Source organism: Oreochromis niloticus, linkage group LG23 (assembly GCF_001858045.2).
Source record: "Oreochromis niloticus isolate F11D_XX linkage group LG23, O_niloticus_UMD_NMBU, whole genome shotgun sequence".
NCBI classification, from domain to species: domain Eukaryota; kingdom Metazoa; phylum Chordata; class Actinopteri; order Cichliformes; family Cichlidae; genus Oreochromis; species Oreochromis niloticus.
This window is the reverse complement of record NC_031986.2, coordinates 34,533,329-34,554,094: the sequence shown is the minus strand read 5'-3', so window position 1 is coordinate 34,554,094 and position 20,766 is coordinate 34,533,329. Positions and strand designations below refer to the sequence as shown.

Here is a 20,766-nt window from a genome sequence, read left to right as displayed (position 1 = left end):
TGCCTCCACAGACTTGAGGAAGGTAACTGGTTAAAGTTGTGTTACACTGAATTCTCTGAGATGTTGTAGTGTTTCACATTGTGGTCCTTCCTCAGAGTCCACAGGAAGGCTTTTTCCAGGACGGCAGTGTAACAAGCCAGCTGCCAGCACAGACGGCTGCTGACGATGAAGAATGGGTGTGAGGAGCAGCGCAGTCACACAGCAATGATCCCAGTTGTTTTATCAATTGTCAAGCTTGTTAGCTTTTTAAGAGTTTTTGTTGGAAGAATAGTCTGTTTGTTTTTGGGTTGGGAGTTGTTTGTTTTTGTTGTTTTTTTACTTTTTTTAGTATGCCATTGTTCTGTAAGGCATCATAGCAAAAATATCAAATTGCTGTATTAATTGTTAATAAATGAATAAATGTTTAAAGCAACACCTTCATTTATTACATGGGTTTAACCTCTTAAGCCCCAAGGGGTTTCTGAGCTTCCTGCTCGAAAATGCAATGCCTAAATTAATTGATTATTTCTCTGCAATTACAAACTCTGTCCTTACAATCTTGGTATCAAATGAAGCTAACACTTGGGACATTTAATCAGAGATGTAAATATTAAAGCAGATATTACTGTGTCAAAGTTACTGAGACTGGAACACAGAAAAAGTAAGATTTTATTCTCGCCTAATTTTTTTTTGTAATTTTTAGCATATAACCCTTTTAAAAATATGCCTCAGCTCATATTTGGTTCCAGAAATCCAGTAACCAACATATAAGCATAATCTGTGCAAAGATTTGTGTTCTAAAGTAAACGTGACAAACTACAGCCCTGTCAATACATGAATATCCAGACGTTGTACAAAAATGTCCAATTTTGGCACACAATTGGACACCACGCCAGTTTATTTTTTTAGGTATTAAAGAGCAGAAATTAATACATTTTATTAACAGGCCTAAAAATGCTTTTTTAAAAATATATTTTTGAAGAATTAACCACACATTTACATGCTAATGGCCCTTTTCTGCCGTGCGCATAGAGCGCTTCATTGGCCTCTGGCCCTTTAAATTCTGAGGGCTGTAACTTTGGTTTCTTTTGGTCAATTTGCATGATTGACACCTCTTTTTATCGTTTTAGCCAATAGATTCAAAGTAACGATGCCACGTTCACGTCACTTCAACCAATCAGACGTTGTAATGCCAAAACCCACATGTGTCCAAATTGCATGTGGCGTCTGTCCAGTCACGTGTCTGTAGGTGGGTCTAAAATGGAGGTTGTTGACGGAAAACGGCTCTGATGCGGCTAGGTTGGCATGGTAACTACCGGCTATCACGTGGCTACTGGCGAAAATAACGGAGGAAATCTGGACTAGTGATGGGATTTCCGGCTCTTTTTAGAGAACCGGCTCTTTCGGCTCGGCTCACTAAAAAGAGCCGACTCTTTCGGCTCCGAACCGGCTCTTCAGGTTGTTTTGTTGCTTTAATTAATTTATTATTACAATAATATAAATTATGCACAAAAGGAATTACTAATGTAAAAAAGTGGTTTTATTTATATATGTTTATATATAAATATATACAGTGGCCCCTAGAGACACGTACAAACTCCAAAAAGCACGTACAAACTCTAAACACATTTCTAGCGTTAACTGAACTTCCAAATCAGAGCTACCTAGATCACTTAAATTACACAATTGAAAGCATATGTGTATTGTTTGTGTATTTATACACAAGCACTCATATATATTCAAATAATTTTAAAAAAAAGTTCATTTACCTCTTACTACCACACACCGGTCGTTGGTACTTGCTGGCTTGTGTAGCCTCTAGGTAACAAAAGCTCAACACTGCGCCTAGCATCCTGGAGCACTTCTGTTGTCTTTTGTACATGTTTTGGAATTTTTACGTGCTTCTGAGGCTACGTCCACACGTACACGGGTATTTTTGAAAACAGAGATTTTCCGTTTTCGTTTTAAAAAATAATCCCGTCCACATGTAAATGCAGAAATGAAGGAAAACGCTGCTAGGAGCATGCCAAAGCAACAGGTGCCGATATATTCCTAAACGTGTAGAAATGTTGGCCAATCAGAAGTCTAGAAGCCTCGGTGGGAAATAGTAAACAAAGATGGGGCATAGAAGCAGAACCGAGTCGTATGTGTGGAGGGACAGTAACTGTGTGTGTATATGTAAGCATTTAAACACTGCAGAGAGTACAATTAACAGTATTGTAGAAATTCATTTCACCGAAACAAAACGGTGTGACGTCAAAAAGGCGCACATCTTTGACGCTGCGTTTTCTCCGTTTTCCTCATCCACGCGTAAATGCAAAAACGGAGTTTTCGAAATAGACATTTTAGAAATCTCCGTTTTCAAAAATACCCGGGTACGTGTGGATGTAGCCTGAGTTTTTACGTGTTTTGGAGTATGTACTTGCTGCTTTGTCTCTAGGGGCCACCGTAAATATACTTTTATTTAGTCACTCCACATAAAATGTAATAAATAAATCATATAATACAAAAACCAACTAGTCACTGTTCAACTTTTAACTATTTACATTTTCAGCTTTTCCTTTTAAACAAATTTAAAATGAAACAACACAAAACACTGCAAACCTCAGCCTACGGCCCGCATGCCAAAGAGAACTGATTGTCATATTTTTCTGTTTTTACAGTTTTCTGTAAAAATAAATATGTTGCACCAGAGATGAGTTGGCCCATCATTTCAGTGGTGTAACATTTCTTTCATCAGAAAGACACTGGATTGAAATGCTAGCTTTCTACAGTCGCTGCTTATCAAGGGCACTGTATTTGTAACTTCTAAAAACTTCTAAAACGGCAAACAGGACTTTGGTTAAGAAGGGACAACCAACATTCTACCAGTTCTATCGACCGGAGTGTTTCGGGCTGCGCTCCCTAACCGGGAGATAACTAGCAAGTTTACGGTAGCATTAGCTACCAGCAGCTGCTAGCTTGCCAGTTAAATAAAAGAAGAAAGGACCCCTGGACTGGAAAGGCTGGTTAAGACAAATATTTTATTGGAGTTCCACGAATAACACAAACTAAAAACAGTATGCCACCCAAGAAAGGCCCAACACCAGAGAGGTCGAGGACATAAAAACCTCCCTCGGAGCGCTGTGCGGAGACGTGGCCGCAGTCAGGGCGCAGCAGGAGCTGCTTCTGGGGCTTCTGGAGGAGGTAAAACAGCTACGCCTCCAAAATGCCGAGAAGGACAGACGAATCATGGATCTCGAGCGGCGGGTGGATGAGCTGGAGCAGTACACCCGTACGAACGACGTGGTCATCAGCGGTATTAAAATCAAGTGGTCGGGAACGTCGGGGAGCCCAGCGACGAGGAGACCCGCTCGTTGGAGCAACAGGTGGCGTCCTTCCTTCAAAGCAAGGGATAGAGATGGACCTGGAGCACGAAGAAGCATGTCACCCACTGCCCAGGAGGAGCGACAGACGCCGCCGCCATTATGAGATTCGTCAATCGGAAGAACAAGGTCGCACTGCTGAAACAAGGACGCAAACTGAAAGGCACGAACGTTTTCATTAATGAGCATCTGACACGAAAAAACGCAGACATCGCGAGGAAGGCAAGGCAACTGAAGAAGAACGGTAAAATACAACATACATGGGTAACAAACTGCAAGATTTTCATTAAGCTAAACGGGACACCAGAAGAGGCAAAAGTACTGATAGTGAGGAACATGGAGGATCTGGACAAGTACAACTGACACTAATGTATCGAGGTAATGTATAACTCTAATGACAATCAAAGATGATAAATACACCAACATCTCTAATTACACCAGGAATGACATGGACACGTTGAAATCAATTCTCCAACAGAAAGTTATTGATCTAGATTGTGACTATAAGGAACATAATATAATAGACCCAGAAATAGATTCTGAAAGTAATTTTCTCTCTTCTTTTGTTAAAATTGTAATTATTTCACACAGGAACAATATGAAAAAAAAATCAACCTAGACGGGAAGCTCTCATTAATTCACTTTAACAGCAGAAGTATGTACTCTAATTTTGATTTCACTAAGGATTACTTGCAACAATTTTCTCGCCCCTTTAGTGTTATAGCCATCACTGAAACTTGGTTCAATGTCGATAAAGGAATAGATTTCTGTTTGAATGGATATGATTTAAAATACATGAATAGATTAAATAAGGCGGGTGGCGGGTTGCTATATATGTTCATAACTCTATAAATATAATGTTGTAACACTATGTCTATGGCTATTGATGGAATTTTGGAATGTTTGACCATTGAGATCATGAATGAAAAAAGAGAAATGTTATAATAAGTTGCATATATCGGACACCCAGTTCAAGTATCGACACTTTTAATGAATGGATAGAAAAAATGTTTGCTTCGGTGAACCAAAATTACTATTCATCTGTGGTGATTTTAATATTGATTTGCTAAACCCAACAAGGTTAAATGCCATTGATGACTTTACTGACACGATGTACAGCTTATCACTATATCCAACAATAACAAAGCCAAGCAGAATAACATCACATAGCGCCACTATTATTGACAATATTTTTACTAATGTCATGGATTTCCAATTAATAGTGGCCTGCTTGTCTGTGATATAACTGACCACTTACCAGTTTTTACTTTGTGTGACTGTGATTTAAAAAAAAATAGATACCAAGATTACGATAGCAAAGCGAACAATAAATGAAGAAGCAATTCATGCCTTCAATTTCGATTTAGGACAACAAGATTGGAGTTCGGTGTATGAAGAGTCAGATGTGGACAAGGCTTATGACAATTTCCTAGATATTTTCACTATGTTGTACAATAAACATTGTCCTGTAAACGAACACAGGACAAAGAAAAAAAGATAAAAAGTCCTTGGCTCACAAAAGGAATCATCAATGCTTGCAAAAAGAAAAACAATCTGTATAAACAGTTCATCAAAGTCTGCGTTCAGCAACGTTAGCCCCTCTGGCTTTACCCCACCTAGGAAGCGTTTTGCCTCCACAGACTTGAGGAAGGTAACTGGTTAAAGTTGTGTTACACTGAATTCTCTGAGATGTTGTAGTGTTTCACATTGTGGTCCTTCCTCAGAGTCCACAGGAAGGCTTTTTCCAGGACGGCAGTGTAACGAGCCAGCTGCCAGCACAGACGGCTGCTGACGATGAAGAATGGGTGTGAGGAGCAGCGCAGTCACACAGCAATGATCCCAGTTGTTTTATCAATTGTCAAGCTTGTTAGCTTTTTAAGAGTTTTGTTGGAAGAATAGTCTGTTTGTTTTTGGTTGGGAGTTGTTTGTTTTTTGTTTGTTTTTTTTACTTTTTTTAGTATGCCATTGTTGTGTAAGGCATCAAAGCAAAAATATCAAATTGCTGTATTAATTGTTAATAAATGAATAAATGTTTAAAGCAACACCTTCATTTATTACATGGGTTTAACCTCTTAAGCCCAAGGGGTTTCTGAGCTTCCTGCTCGAAAATGCAATGCCTAAATTAAATTGATTATTTCTCTGCAATTACAAACTCTGTCCTTACAATCTTGGTATCAAAATGAAACTAACACTTGGGACATTTAATCAGAGATGTAAATATTAAAGCAGATATTACTGTGTCAAAGTTACTGAGACTGGAACACAGAAAAAGTAAGATTTTATTCTCGCCTAATTTTTTTTTGTAATTTTTAGCATATAACCCTTTTAAAAATATGCCTCAGCTCATATTTGGTTCCAGAAATCCAGTAACCAACATATAAGCATAATCTGTGCAAAGATTTGTGTTTCTAAAGTAAAACAGTGACAAACTACAGCCCTGTCAATACATGAATATCCAGACGTTGTACAAAAATGTCCAATTTTGGCACACAATTGGACACCACGCCAGTTTATTTTTTTTAGGTATTAAAGAGCAGAAATTAATAAATTTTATTAACAGGCCTAAAAATGCTTTTTTTAAAATATATTTTTGAAGAATTAACCACACATTTACATGTTAATGGCCTTTTCTGCCGTGCGCATAGAGCGCTTCATTGGCCTCTGGCCCTTTAAATTCTGAGGGGCTGTAACTTTGGTTTCTTTTGGTCAATTTGCATGATTGACACCTCTTTTTAATCGTTTTAGCCAATAGATTCAAAGTAACGATGCCACGTTCACGTCACTTCAACCAATCAGACGTTGTAATGCCAAAACCCACGTGTCCAAATTGCATGTGGCGTCTGTCCAGTCACGTGTCTGTAGGTGGGTCTAAAATGGAGGTTGTTGACGGAAAACGGCTCTGATGCGGCTAGGTTGGCATGGTAACTACCGGCTATCACGTGGCTACTGGCGAAAATAACGGAGGAAATCTGGACTAGTGATGGGATTTCCGGCTCTTTTTAGAGAACCGGCTCTTTCGGCTCGGCTCACTAAAAAGAGCCGGCTCTTTCGGCTCCGAACCGGCTCTTCAGGTTGTTTTGTTGCTTTAATTAATTTATTATTACAATAATATAAAATTATGCACAAAAGGAATTACTAATGTAAAAAAGTGGTTTTATTTATATATGTTTATATATAAATATATACAGTGGCCCCTAGAGACACGTACAAACTCCAAAAGCACGTACAAACTCTAAAACACATTTCTAGCGTTAACTGAACTTCCAAATCAGAGCTACCTAGATCACTTAAATTACACAATTGAAAGCATATGTGTATTGTTTGTGTATTTATACACAAGCACTCATATATATTCAAATAATTTTAAAAAAAAGTTCATTTACCTCTTACTACCACACACCGGTCGTTGGTACTTGCTGGCTTGTGTAGCCTCTAGGTAACAAAAGCTCAACACTGCGCCTAGCATCCTGGAGCACTTCTGTTGTCTTTTGTACATGTTTTGGAATTTTTACGTGCTTCTGAGGCTACGTCCACACGTACACGGGTATTTTTGAAAACAGAGATTTTCCGTTTTCGTTTTAAAAAATAATCCCGTCCACATGTAAATGCAGAAATGAAGGAAAACGCTGCTAGGAGCATGCCAAAGCAACAGGTGCCGATATATTCCTAAACGTGTAGAAATGTTGGCCAATCAGAAGTCTAGAAGCCTCGGTGGGAAATAGTAAACAAAGATGGGGCATAGAAGCAGAACCGAGTCGTATGTGTGGAGGGACAGTAACTGTGTGTGTATATGTAAGCATTTAAACACTGCAGAGAGTACAATTAACAGTAACAGTATTGTAGAAATTCATTTCACCGAAACAAAACGGTGTGACGTCAAAAAAGGCGCACATCTTTGACGCTGCGTTTTCTCCGTTTTCCTCATCCACGCGTAAATGCAAAAACGGAGTTTTCGAAAATAGACATTTTTAGAAATCTCCGTTTTCAAAAATACCCGGGTACGTGTGGATGTAGCCTGAGTTTTTACGTGTTTTGGAGTATGTACTTGCTGCTTTGTCTCTAGGGGCCACCGTAAATATACTTTATTTAGTCACTCCACATAAAATGTAATAAATAAATCATATAATACAAAAACCAACTAGTCACTGTTCAACTTTTAACTATTTACATTTTCAGCTTTTCCTTTTAAACAAATTTAAAATGAAACAACACAAAACACTGCAAACCTCAGCCTACGGCCCGCATGCCAAAGAGAACTGATTGTCATATTTTTCTGTTTTTACAGTTTTCTGTAAAAATAAATATGTTGCACCAGAGATGAGTTGGCCCATCATTTCAGTGGTGTAACATTTCTTTCATCAGAAAGACACTGGATTGAAATGCTAGCTTTCTACAGTCGCTGCTTATCAACGGGCACTGTATTTGTAACTTCTAAAAACTTCTAAAACGGCAAACAGGACTTTGGTTAAGAAGAGGACAACCAACATTCTACCAGTTCTATCGACCGGAGTGTTTCGGGCTGCGCTCCCTAACCGGGAGATAACTAGCAAGTTTACGGTAGCATTAGCTACCAGCAGCTGCTAGCTTGCCAGTTAAATAAAAGAAGAAAGGACCCCTGGACTGGAAAGGCTGGTTAAGACAAATATTTATTGGAGTTCCACGAATAACACAAACTAAAAACAGTATGCCACCCAAGAAAGGCCCAACACCAGAGGAGGTCGAGGACATAAAAACCTCCCTCGGAGCGCTGTGCGGAGACGTGGCCGCAGTCAGGGCGCAGCAGGAGCTGCTTCTGGGGCTTCTGGAGGAGGTAAAACAGCTACGCCTCCAAAATGCCGAGAAGGACAGACGAATCATGGATCTCGAGCGGCGGGTGGATGAGCTGGAGCAGTACACCCGTACGAACGACGTGGTCATCAGCGGTATTAAAATCAAGTGGTCGGGAACGTCGGGGAGCCCAGCGACGAGGAGACCCGCTCGTTGGAGCAACAGGTGGCGTCCTTCCTTCAAAGCAAGGGATAGAGATGGACCTGGAGCACGAAGAAGCATGTCACCCACTGCCCAGGAGGAGCGACAGACCGCCGGCCGCCATTATGAGATTCGTCAATCGGAAGAACAAGGTCGCACTGCTGAAACAAGGACGCAAACTGAAAGGCACGAACGTTTTCATTAATGAGCATCTGACACGAAAAAACGCAGACATCGCGAGGAAGGCAAGGCAACTGAAGAAGAACGGTAAAATACAACATACATGGGTAACAAACTGCAAGATTTTCATTAAGCTAAACGGGACACCAGAAGAGGCAAAAGTACTGATAGTGAGGAACATGGAGGATCTGGACAAGTACAACTGACACTAATGTATCGAGGTAATGTATAACTCTAATGACAATCAAAGATGATAAATACACCAACATCTCTAATTACACCAGGAAATGACATGGACACGTTGAAATCAATTCTCCAACAGAAAGTTATTGATCTAGATTGTGACTATAAGGAACATAATATAATAGACCCAGAAATAGATTCTGAAAGTAATTTTCTCTCTTCTTTTGTTAAAAATTGTAATTATTTCACACAGGAACAATATGAAAAAAAAATCAACCTAGACGGGAAGCTCTCATTAATTCACTTTAACAGCAGAAGTATGTACTCTAATTTTGATTTCACTAAGGATTACTTGCAACAATTTTCTCGCCCCTTTAGTGTTATAGCCATCACTGAAACTTGGTTCAATGTCGATAAAGGAATAGATTTCTGTTTGAATGGATATGATTTAAATACATGAATAGATTAAATAAGGCGGGTGGCGGGGTTGCTATATATGTTCATAACTCTATAAATATAATGTTGTAACAACTATGTCTATGGCTATTGATGGAATTTTGGAATGTTTGACCATTGAGATCATGAATGAAAAAAGAGAAATGTTATAATAAGTTGCATATATCGGACACCCAGTTCAAGTATCGACACTTTTAATGAATGGATAGAAAAAATGTTTGCTTCGGTGAACCAAAATTACTATTCATCTGTGGTGATTTTAATATTGATTTGCTAAACCCAACAAGGTTAAATGCCATTGATGACTTTACTGACACGATGTACAGCTTATCACTATATCCAACAATAACAAAGCCAAGCAGAATAACATCACATAGCGCCACTATTATTGACAATATTTTACTAATGTCATGGATTTCCAAATTAATAGTGGCCTGCTTGTCTGTGATATAACTGACCACTTACCAGTTTTTACTTTGTGTGACTGTGATTTAAAAAAATAGATACCAAGATTACGATAGCAAAGCGAACAATAAATGAAGAAGCAATTCATGCCTTCAATTTCGATTTAGGACAACAAGATTGGAGTTCGGTGTATGAAGAGTCAGATGTGGACAAGGCTTATGACAATTTCCTAGATATTTTCACTATGTTGTACAATAAACATTGTCCTGTAAACGAACACAGGACAAAGAAAAAAAAGATAAAAAGTCCTTGGCTCACAAAAGGAATCATCAATGCTTGCAAAAGAAAAACAATCTGTATAAACAGTTCATCAAAGTCTGCGTTCAGCAACGTTAGCCCCTCTGGCTTTACCCCACCTAGGAAGCGTTTTGCCTCCACAGACTTGAGGAAGGTAACTGGTTAAAGTTGTGTTACACTGAATTCTCTGAGATGTTGTAGTGTTTCACATTGTGGTCCTTCCTCAGAGTCCACAGGAAGGCTTTTCCAGGACGGCAGTGTAACGAGCCAGCTGCCAGCACAGACGGCTGCTGACGATGAAGAATGGGTGTGAGGAGCAGCGCAGTCACACAGCAATGATCCCAGTTGTTTTATCAATTGTCAAGCTTGTTAGCTTTTTAAGAGTTTTTGTTGGAAGAATAGTCTGTTTGTTTTTGGGTTGGGAGTTGTTTGTTTTTTGTTTGTTTTTTTTACTTTTTTAGTATGCCATTGTTGTGTAAGGCATCATAGCAAAAATATCAAATTGCTGTATTAATTGTTAATAAATGAATAAATGTTTAAAGCAACACCTTCATTTATTACATGGGTTTAACCTCTTAAGCCCCAAGGGGGTTTCTGAGCTTCCTGCTCGAAAATGCAATGCCTAAATTAAATTGATTATTTCTCTGCAATTACAAACTCTGTCCTTACAATCTTGGTATCAAAATGAAGCTAACACTTGGGACATTTAATCAGAGATGTAAATATTAAAGTAGATATTACTGTGTCAAAGTTACTGAGACTGGAACACAGAAAAAGTAAGATTTTATTCTCGCCTAATTTTTTTTGTAATTTTAGCATATAACCCTTTTAAAATATGCCTCAGCTCATATTTGGTTCCAGAAATCCAGTAACCAACATATAAGCATAATCTGTGCAAAGATTTGTGTTTCTAAAGTAAAACAGTGACAAACTACAGCCCTGTCAATACATGAATATCCAGACGTTGTACAAAAATGTCCAATTTTGGCACACAATTGGACACCACGCCAGTTTATTTTTTTTAGGTATTAAAGAGCAGAAATTAATAAATTTTATTAACAGGCCTAAAAATGCTTTTTTTAAAAATATATTTTGAAGAATTAACCACACATTTACATGCTAATGGCCCTTTTCTGCCGTGCGCATAGAGCGCTTCATTGGCCTCTGGCCCTTTAAATTCTGAGGGGCTGTAACTTTGGTTTCTTTTGGTCAATTTGCATGATTGACACCTCTTTTTAATCGTTTTAGCCAATAGATTCAAAGTAACGATGCCACGTTCACGTCACTTCAACCAATCAGACGTTGTAATGCCAAAACCCACGTGTCCAAATTGCATGTGGCGTCTGTCCAGTCACGTGTCTGTAGGTGGGTCTAAAATGGAGGTTGTTGACGGAAAACGGCTCTGATGCGGCTAGGTTGGCATGGTAACTACCGGCTATCACGTGGCTACTGGCGAAAATAACGGAGGAAATCTGGACTAGTGATGGGATTTCCGGCTCTTTTTAGAGAACCGGCTCTTTCGGCTCGGCTCACTAAAAGGAGCCGGCTCTTTCGGCTCCGAACCGGCTCTTCAGGTTGTTTTGTTGCTTTAATTAATTTATTATTACAATAATATAAATTATGCACAAAAGGAATTACTAATGTAAAAAGTGGTTTTATTTATATATGTTTATATATAATATATACAGTGGCCCCTAGAGACACGTACAAACTCCAAAAAGCACGTACAAACTCTAAAACACATTTCTAGCGTAAACTGAACTTCCAAATCAGAGCTACCTAGATCACTTAAATTACACAATTGAAAGCATATGTGTATTGTTTGTGTATTTATACACAAGCACTCATATATATTCAAATAATTTTAAAAAAAGTTCATTTACCTCTTACTACCACACACCGGTCGTTGGTACTTGCTGGCTTGTGTAGCCTCTAGGTAACAAAAGCTCAACACTGCGCCTAGCATCCTGGAGCACTTCTGTTGTCTTTTGTACATGTTTGGAATTTTTACGTGCTTCTGAGGCTACGTCCACACGTACACGGGTATTTTTGAAAACAGAGATTTTCCGTTTTCGTTTTAAAAATAATCCCGTCCACATGTAAATGCAGAAATGAAGGAAAACGCTGCTAGGAGCATGCCAAAGCAACAGGTGCCGATATATTCCTAAACGTGTAGAAATGTTGGCCAATCAGAAGTCTAGAAGCCTCGGTGGGAAATAGTAAACAAAGATGGGGCATAGAAGCAGAACCGAGTCGTATGTGTGGAGGGACAGTAACTGTGTGTGTATATGTAAGCATTTAAACACTGCAGAGAGTACAATTAACAGTAACAGTATTGTAGAAATTCATTTCACCGAAACAAAACGGTGTGACGTCAAAAAGGCGCACATCTTTGACGCTGCGTTTTCTCCGTTTTCCTCATCCACGCGTAAATGCAAAACGGAGTTTTCGAAAATAGACATTTTTAGAAATCTCCGTTTTCAAAAATACCCGGGTACGTGTGGATGTAGCCTGAGTTTTTACGTGTTTTGGAGTATGTACTTGCTGCTTTGTCTCTAGGGGCCACCGTAAATATACTTTTATTTAGTCACTCCACATAAAATGTAATAAATAAATCATATAATACAAAAACCAACTAGTCACTGTTCAACTTTTAACTATTTACATTTTCAGCTTTTCCTTTTAAACAAATTTAAAATGAAACAACACAAAACACTGCAAACCTCAGCCTACGGCCCGCATGCCAAAGAGAACTGATTGTCATATTTTTCTGTTTTTACAGTTTTCTGTAAAAATAAATATGTTGCACCAGAGATGAGTTGGCCCATCATTTCAGTGGTGTAACATTTCTTTCATCAGAAAGACACTGGATTGAAATGCTAGCTTTCTACAGTCGCTGCTTATCAACGGGCACTGTATTTGTAACTTCTAAAAACTTCTAAAACGGCAAACAGGACTTTGGTTAAGAAGAGGACAACCAACATTCTACCAGTTCTATCGACCGGAGTGTTTCGGGCTGCGCTCCCTAACCGGGAGATAACTAGCAAGTTTACGGTAGCATTAGCTACCAGCAGCTGCTAGCTTGCCAGTTAAATAAAAGAAGAAAGGACCCCTGGACTGGAAAGGCTGGTTAAGACAAATATTTTATTGGAGTTCCACGAATAACACAAACTAAAAACAGTATGCCACCCAAGAAAGGTCCAACACCAGAGGAGGTCGAGGACATAAAAACCTCCCTCGGAGCGCTGTGCGGAGACGTGGCCGCAGTCAGGGCGCAGCAGGAGCTGCTTCTGGGGCTTCTGGAGGAGGTAAAACAGCTACGCCTCCAAAATGCCGAGAAGGACAGACGAATCATGGATCTCGAGCGGCGGGTGGATGAGCTGGAGCAGTACACCCGTACGAACGACGTGGTCATCAGCGGTGTTAAAATCAAGTGGCCGGGAACGTCGGGGAGCCCAGCGACGAGGAGACCCGCTCGGTGGAGCAACAGGTGGCGTCCTTCCTTCAAAGCAAGGGGATAGAGATGGACCTGGAGCACGAAGAAGCATGTCACCCACTGCCCAGGAGGAGCGACAGACCGCCGGCCGTCATTATGAGATTCGTCAATCGGAAGAACAAGGTCGCACTGCTGAAACAAGGACGCAAACTGAAAGGCACGAACGTTTTCATTAATGAGCATCTGACACGAAAAAACGCAGACATCGCGAGGAAGGCAAGGCAACTGAAGAAGAACGGTAAAATACAACATACATGGGTAACAAACTGCAAGATTTTCATTAAGCTAAACGGGACACCAGAAGAGGCAAAAGTACTGATAGTGAGGAACATGGAGGATCTGGACAAGTACAACTGACACTAATGTATCGAGGTAATGTATAACTCTAATGACAATCAAAGATGATAAATACACCAACATCTCTAATTACACCAGGAAATGACATGGACACGTTGAAATCAATTCTCCAACAGAAAGTTATTGATCTAGATTGTGACTATAAGGAACATAATATAATAGACCCAGAAATAGATTCTGAAAGTAATTTTCTCTCTTCTTTTGTTAAAAATTGTAATTATTTCACACAGGAACAATATGAAAAAAAAATCAACCTAGACGGGAAGCTCTCATTAATTCACTTTAACAGCAGAAGTATGTACTCTAATTTTGATTTCATTAAGGATTACTTGCAACAATTTTCTCGCCCCTTTAGTGTTATAGCCATCACTGAAACTTGGTTCAATGTCGATAAAGGAATAGATTTCTGTTTGAATGGATATGATTTAAAATACATGAATAGATTAAATAAGGCGGGTGGCGGGGTTGCTATATATGTTCATAACTCTATAAAATATAATGTTGTAACAACTATGTCTATGGCTATTGATGGAATTTTGGAATGTTTGACCATTGAGATCATGAATGAAAAAAAGAGAAATGTTATAATAAGTTGCATATATCGGACACCCAGTTCAAGTATCGACACTTTTAATGAATGGATAGAAAAAATGTTTGCTTCGGTGAACCAAAAATTACTATTCATCTGTGGTGATTTTAATATTGATTTGCTAAACCCAACAAGGTTAAATGCCATTGATGACTTTACTGACACGATGTACAGCTTATCACTATATCCAACAATAACAAAGCCAAGCAGAATAACATCACATAGCGCCACTATTATTGACAATATTTTTACTAATGTCATGGATTTCCAAATTAATAGTGGCCTGCTTGTCTGTGATATAACTGACCACTTACCAGTTTTTACTTTGTGTGACTGTGATTTAAAAAAAATAGATACCAAGATTACGATAGCAAAGCGAACAATAAATGAAGAAGCAATTCATGCCTTCAATTTCGATTTAGGACAACAAGATTGGAGTTCGGTGTATGAAGAGTCAGATGTGGACAAGGCTTATGACAATTTCCTAGATATTTTCACTATGTTGTACAATAAACATTGTCCTGTAAACGAACACAGGACAAAGAAAAAATAGATAAAAAGTCCTTGGCTCACAAAAGGAATCATCAATGCTTGCAAAAAGAAAAACAATCTGTATAAACAGTTCATCAAAGTCTGCGTTCAGCAACGTTAGCCCCTCTGGCTTTACCCCACCTAGGAAGCGTTTTGCCTCCACAGACTTGAGGAAGGTAACTGGTTAAAGTTGTGTTACACTGAATTCTCTGAGATGTTGTAGTGTTTCACATTGTGGTCCTTCCTCAGAGTCCACAGGAAGGCTTTTTCCAGGACGGCAGTGTAACGAGCCAGCTGCCAGCACAGACGGCTGCTGACGATGAAGAATGGGTGTGAGAGCAGCGCAGTCACACAGCAATGATCCCAGTTGTTTTATCAATTGTCAAGCTTGTTAGCTTTTTAAGAGTTTTTGTTGGAAGAATAGTCTGTTTGTTTTTGGGTTGGGAGTTGTTTGTTTTTTGTTTGTTTTTTTTACTTTTTTTAGTATGCCATTGTTGTGTAAGGCATCATAGCAAAAATATCAAATTGCTGTATTAATTGTTAATAAATGAATAAATGTTTAAAGCAACACCTTCATTTATTACATGGGTTTAATGTGAGCAGGTCTTCCTGGAATGATTCAAACACACCTGGAATACCCAGCTGCTGCCTGGAAATGGATTAAATTCATTCATTCACATTCAGGCCATTTCCAGACAGGTGCTGAGTCCCAGTGTGCAGCTTCCAGTCCCAGAGATCATTGACGTGGATCAGGAGGACCCAGCACCTCACAAGGGGCGTTTCCATGGAGGTAGCCTGGGCTCAAGTCCTTTCCTATCCACAGTATTCCTGACTTCGTGCAATTAGACCTGATTCAAAGTAGAAGATGACTTTTTTTGTTTTTCTGCTTACACTGTTGATTCTTGTGGGGTCACACCTTCAGTGTTCATAAAAGTTTCTCTCACTGCAGTTTCTTTTACTTGGCTTAAATAGCAACACGTTGTAATAAGTGGCAAGGACAATTCATTAGCAGTGCCTCACCCATCACTTCCCACAGACTGATGATATAAAACTATGGCCCAATGTTTGCTAGGACAACATCTTCACAGAACAGTAAGCAGTCCAGCAGTCAAACCAAGGCTATCCACATCAATGGGGAAAAAGAGCTCGAAGAAAGGGCCCAAGCTAAACATGTAATTGCCGACTAATGTTTTTACACAGGGTTACAGGCTGGAGTATGGCTGCTCCAAGTGGGAAACCCTGGAGATTGTTTTAGAGAGACGGTGCAACATTCCTGTACATGTCTCATTGGGGAGTTGACACATGGTGAAAGCCATGTGGCAAGAGGAGTGTTATTTTTAATCTGTAGATGTCGTGAGGTGCCATGACGAGAAGCAGTGACTGAGAGGATCGTCCACAAGATGGGAGCTGAGGCCAGGAGAGAGTCTTCAGGAGGATCAGAGATCACCTTCAGCACAGCAGACATCGCGCAGGAGATCATCATGAGGAGACTCTGCACAGCAAAATCTTAAATAAAATGAAAGAGTGTCGACGTTGACGTTGAGGAAGACAACTAAGGTGTACGACGTGCTCTGCCTTAAAATCTTCAGCAGCGTTGGAACGTGAGAGCCTGAAGGATGAAGGGAGCATGCCAAACTCCAAAAGTGACGACGTAGAGGAAGTCCAGCGATGGACTTGTGATTCTGTGTGAAGTACAAATACTAGGAGACTGGGAAATAGTTGACACCACTTTTCCCAAGGATGAAGATCACCTAAAGTGTGTCACTTTGCCATGCAGATTTGATGCTCTGCAGAGAAGCCTTTTGTGAGGGAGAGATGTAAACGGACGAGCCTTTCATCTACATTTATATCATGTCAACTTCTCTAGGCTGGTTGAGGGGAAATTGGAGAGAAACGGTAGTGTTAGGTGTGATAACTGTTGCTATTGTAACTGTGATTTTTCTTCTAAGTGAATTGCCCAGAGACAGACCCGAATCCACTCTGGCGACTCCACCATCACAGGCCACAGCGAAGCGAACCAAACGTAGGGAAACAGGTAGATCAGATGAGTGTTTTGATTATCATGGCGGTATAGAGTTGGACCACGTTAAAGGGTCCACAGCTTCGTATACATTTGATCTTTGTGCTGTCATTAAATGTAAAGGTTTAAACAGTTCATGGCGGGGATATGATGTCTGGGTAGGTTACAATCCAATGGTAGATATAGAGTGTAATAATCAGAAGCTTGGCTACCCCTATCACACTTATTGGAAGGGCCCGTGTGAGTACTGGTCTACCATAGTGGAGTATTCTGGCACGTGGTGCCCCTACAAGGACACCACGCGGCAGAAGCTTGGGTTTCAGCGGGACTTCTCAGCTGGGCAGAACCCGTTGACCCTCTCACTGAATCGTTGGCATGACACTGTGTGGCCTGCTCGATCCGTGGTGTACTTATTCATAGGGGTAGACGTCTCAGGGAAGGACCCATACGGTCTGGTTAAAATTAATTTTAGAGATTTTGCACCTGATGTGGCTGAAATAATTGTATTAACACCTCCCCCACCATTGTCACTTTCAGAATCGGGCCCACAAATACTTGAGGTAGATTATACAAGACTCAAACCTAAACAGTTCATTTCAATGGCCACTGGCTACCGTGAAAGCAATCTGTGGCCAGACTGGCTCATTCAAAATGCTAGAGAACAAAATGTTTCAGATTGTGTGGTGTGCGCAGCGGCCCGCCCACATCTTTTCACAGAACCAGCTCCTCTATATCCCGAAGACCAGTGGGGATTTGAGTGCATCCTCAGACTCACCAGAGAAGCGGTTTCTGAAGACATGAGCATGAGGCCGGGGAGATTAACGCCAATTGGTGCACTGTGACGTACCTGGCCAGAGGAAAGCTATCAAGAGACACCGGCACTGAAATAGGCCTGTGGGCACGTGCTGGTTCGTACTGTTATTGTGGTGGGTACATATTATGTTAGAATTCTTAGTGGGACTTCTGGTCTCTGTGCCATGGTGTGTTTAGGTGCACCTCTCGTTTTAGTAGGAGAAAAGGGGGTGCAGCTGGCTAAGCCCGGCACCGCTCAACTGACAGCCACGCGCAGACGTCATGTGTTGGCCAAACGGTCACCAGGATCGTTTGACCTTACGATAGGATCACCAACATACATAGATGCTATTGGGGTTCCTAGGGGTGTGCCTAAATGAATTTAAGTTCGCTGACCAAATTGATGGAGGATTTGAAAAGCTTCCCATAATTTCTGCATTCTTTCCAGTAACTCCAAATAAGAATGTGGATTGTATCAATTATGTGCACTATAATGTCCTGAGACTGGCGAACTTTACCAGGGACGAAGTGAAGGGCCTGCTGAATAGTTGGGTCCAACATCTTTAATGACAGTACAAATCGGATGGCGTTAGATATATTGTCGGGAGAAAAAGGGGGCATTTGCGCGATGTTTGGGGATATATATTGTACTTTTATTTTAAATAACACAGCTCCAGGCAGCTCTGTGACCCGAACTCTGGAAGGCCTAAAGACGTTGTCCACCACGATGTATGAGCATTCAGGAGTGGATAACCTGCTGGAAGCGTGGATGATTTCTGTCTTTGGGCAATGGAAAGGTTTCATTATGTCAATTATGGGTTTTTTTGTCTGTTTTTACTGCAATATTAGCAACGTGTGGGTTGGCAGTCCCATTTAGTGAAAGGCAATGGAAAAATAGCTGGGTTTCCATGTGTAATTTGTGTGGAAGAATATTGCAGAAGAAAGTTAATAGGTAATTTAGAGAGCCCGCCCCGCCCCGGCCCGCCCCGCCCCCCAAAAAACAAGTGTTGAAGAACAAAAGATAAATGTCCTTTTTTTTCCTGCTTTCCGTGCCGGCCGTTTGGCGTAAGACATGTGACGGAGCGCTCCGGAGCAGAGCGCCCCGAGTTCGACTCCCTCACGGACTTGCTGCCACGGCCCGGAGTTGGGGGACGGGGAGGCGCCAAGTTGCGTCTCCCTTTTCCTTTTCCCTGCTCTCGCCAACTCCTCCGCCTGCTCTACATCTCTCTTATTACCCTGTATTCACCCAAAATACCCATGCTTGTCAGCTCTTCATTCCTCAACTATTTGCTCGCTTATTACTCCACCTTGGACAACTTGCACTTTCTCTCTTCAGGCTAACAACTCCTGCCTTCATTTTTTCATACTGTCTCCGACACTTTTACATCAAATTATTAGCACCTAATAAGCACAGCCTTGTCCTCAATATTCAGCTCATTAATATAAAGTACATGCACACACTGAAGCTTTTTTTAAAAGAAAAATCCAATCTTTAATGCATTATTTACATCCCGTCATTTGGGGTTTTCTTTCTACATTTTGTCTCAATTGACTTCAAATTCGCATCAGCCACTGTGGTAATGTGCCAACAAATGTCTAAACCATCACTGCTGCTCCTCACGCTGAGCAGGATTTACAGTTAAGCTCCTCTAAGGAGCCATAATGCCTTTTCACATTGTAAAGTCACACATACATACAAGTACAATAAGTTAACCTGAATATCTTTTTTTTATCTTCATTTTTTTAGTTGCTTCTACTTGGCTTGCTCTATCATCATAATTTCAGGATGTATTTTGCATCATATAACACAAGGCTGTTCAATTGGGCTAAAACCTCATCTTTACAGCTTTGACTGGCAGCTGCAGTCACGGAGAAACTTGCTTATCTCTGTTCGGGAATGGCAGATAGAGCGGGACTCCACTATTTACTCCACTGCCAGACCTAAAGAAGAGTTGGCAGTTTTGGCACGCGACGCTGAGAAGGCATTGGACCAGATCGAATGGCCCTATTTGTTTGAAATATTAGAAAGATTTCAATTGGGTTAAAAAATGTATTTCAATGGTGAAGTTGCTTTATGTCAATGCTCGCGTTCTTACCAACCAGATTCCATCACCATCCTTTGGCTTATATAGAGGGACAAAACAGGGATGCCCCCTCTGCCTGTTGATATTTGCCTTGGCAATAGAGCCCCTTGCTGAAAGCATACGCAAAAAGATCCAACTATTTCTGGTTATAATACTGATACAACTACTAATAAAATCTCACTCAATGCAGATGATGTGTTATTATATATCACCCAACCAGGAAAGACTATTCCTGCCATAATAGACAAAATTAAGTTATTTGGGTCTTTCTCTGGATACAGGATCAATCTGAATAAAAGTGAACTAATAACCATACATGTGAGTAACCCATCATGGCTGCAAAACCTCCCATTCAGTATGGCTTATGAGAAGCTCACTTATCTGGGCATTCAGGTTACAAAAAGCTATTCCTCTCTATTAAAATCTAACTTTTCTCCCTTAATATCTGAGCTTCAGTCAAGTAAACAGTTCTGGAATACGCTTCCTAAATCACTCATTGGTAGAGTTAATCATATAAAGATGATAATTTTGCCTAAGTGGTTGTACTTATTTCAAAATCTCCCTGTGTTCCTTCCTAAAACATTTTTTAAAAACCTAAATTCACTCATCTTACCTTTTTTATGGGGCAATAAAACACATGGAATTGCTGGGAAACATCTTTGCAAGTCTAAAACAGAGGGAGGGTTAGCGCTTCCGAATTTCTTGTTCTATTACTGGGCTGTGCATATAAAATATCACCTCAAACCTTTGAGCTGTATGGTTTTTGATGACAGCAGATGGTATCAGGACAGGGAGAGACTGTTAAAAAGTTATGAGCTGTCTTGCTGCAGAGAAAGTGGAGTCGGCCATCCTTGAGCTGCTACCAGGATAGGCAGCTGGCAGGATGAATGATGCTCTGCCTCTGTGGTCGAGTGCAGACATAGGCTTTAAGCAACCATGAGCCACTAGCAAGAGAAAATTCATCAACACACAATAAAGTGGACTTGTTAGGGAGAGTTTACCTTTAGCGTTGGAATAGTTCAACTCAATATTTCTTAACAAATACACTTTAAAAAATTCACTCT

General features: G+C 40.3%; 1 protein-coding gene across 2 annotated transcripts; it reads left to right on the top strand.

The window, feature by feature from the left end:
- Positions 1-12,487: 12,487 nt before the first annotated feature.
- On the top strand, positions 12,488-18,882 carry LOC109196751 (uncharacterized). 2 transcript variants are annotated; one of them, XR_003216519.1, is made up of 2 exons: positions 12,488-14,982; positions 15,056-18,882. XR_003216519.1 is itself a non-coding variant. In XM_019351143.2 (2 exons), exon 2 carries the CDS (start codon positions 16,658-16,660, stop codon positions 17,666-17,668), a length of 1,011 nt encoding a protein of 336 aa, XP_019206688.1. In that variant the 5' UTR covers positions 12,490-13,701; positions 15,056-16,657; the 3' UTR covers positions 17,669-18,880. The 2 variants fall into 2 exon arrangements, 1 of the variants encoding a protein (XP_019206688.1); XM_019351143.2 differs by having other exon boundaries at positions 12,490-13,701; positions 15,056-18,880.
- The last annotated feature ends 1,884 nt before the right edge of the window (positions 18,883-20,766 follow it).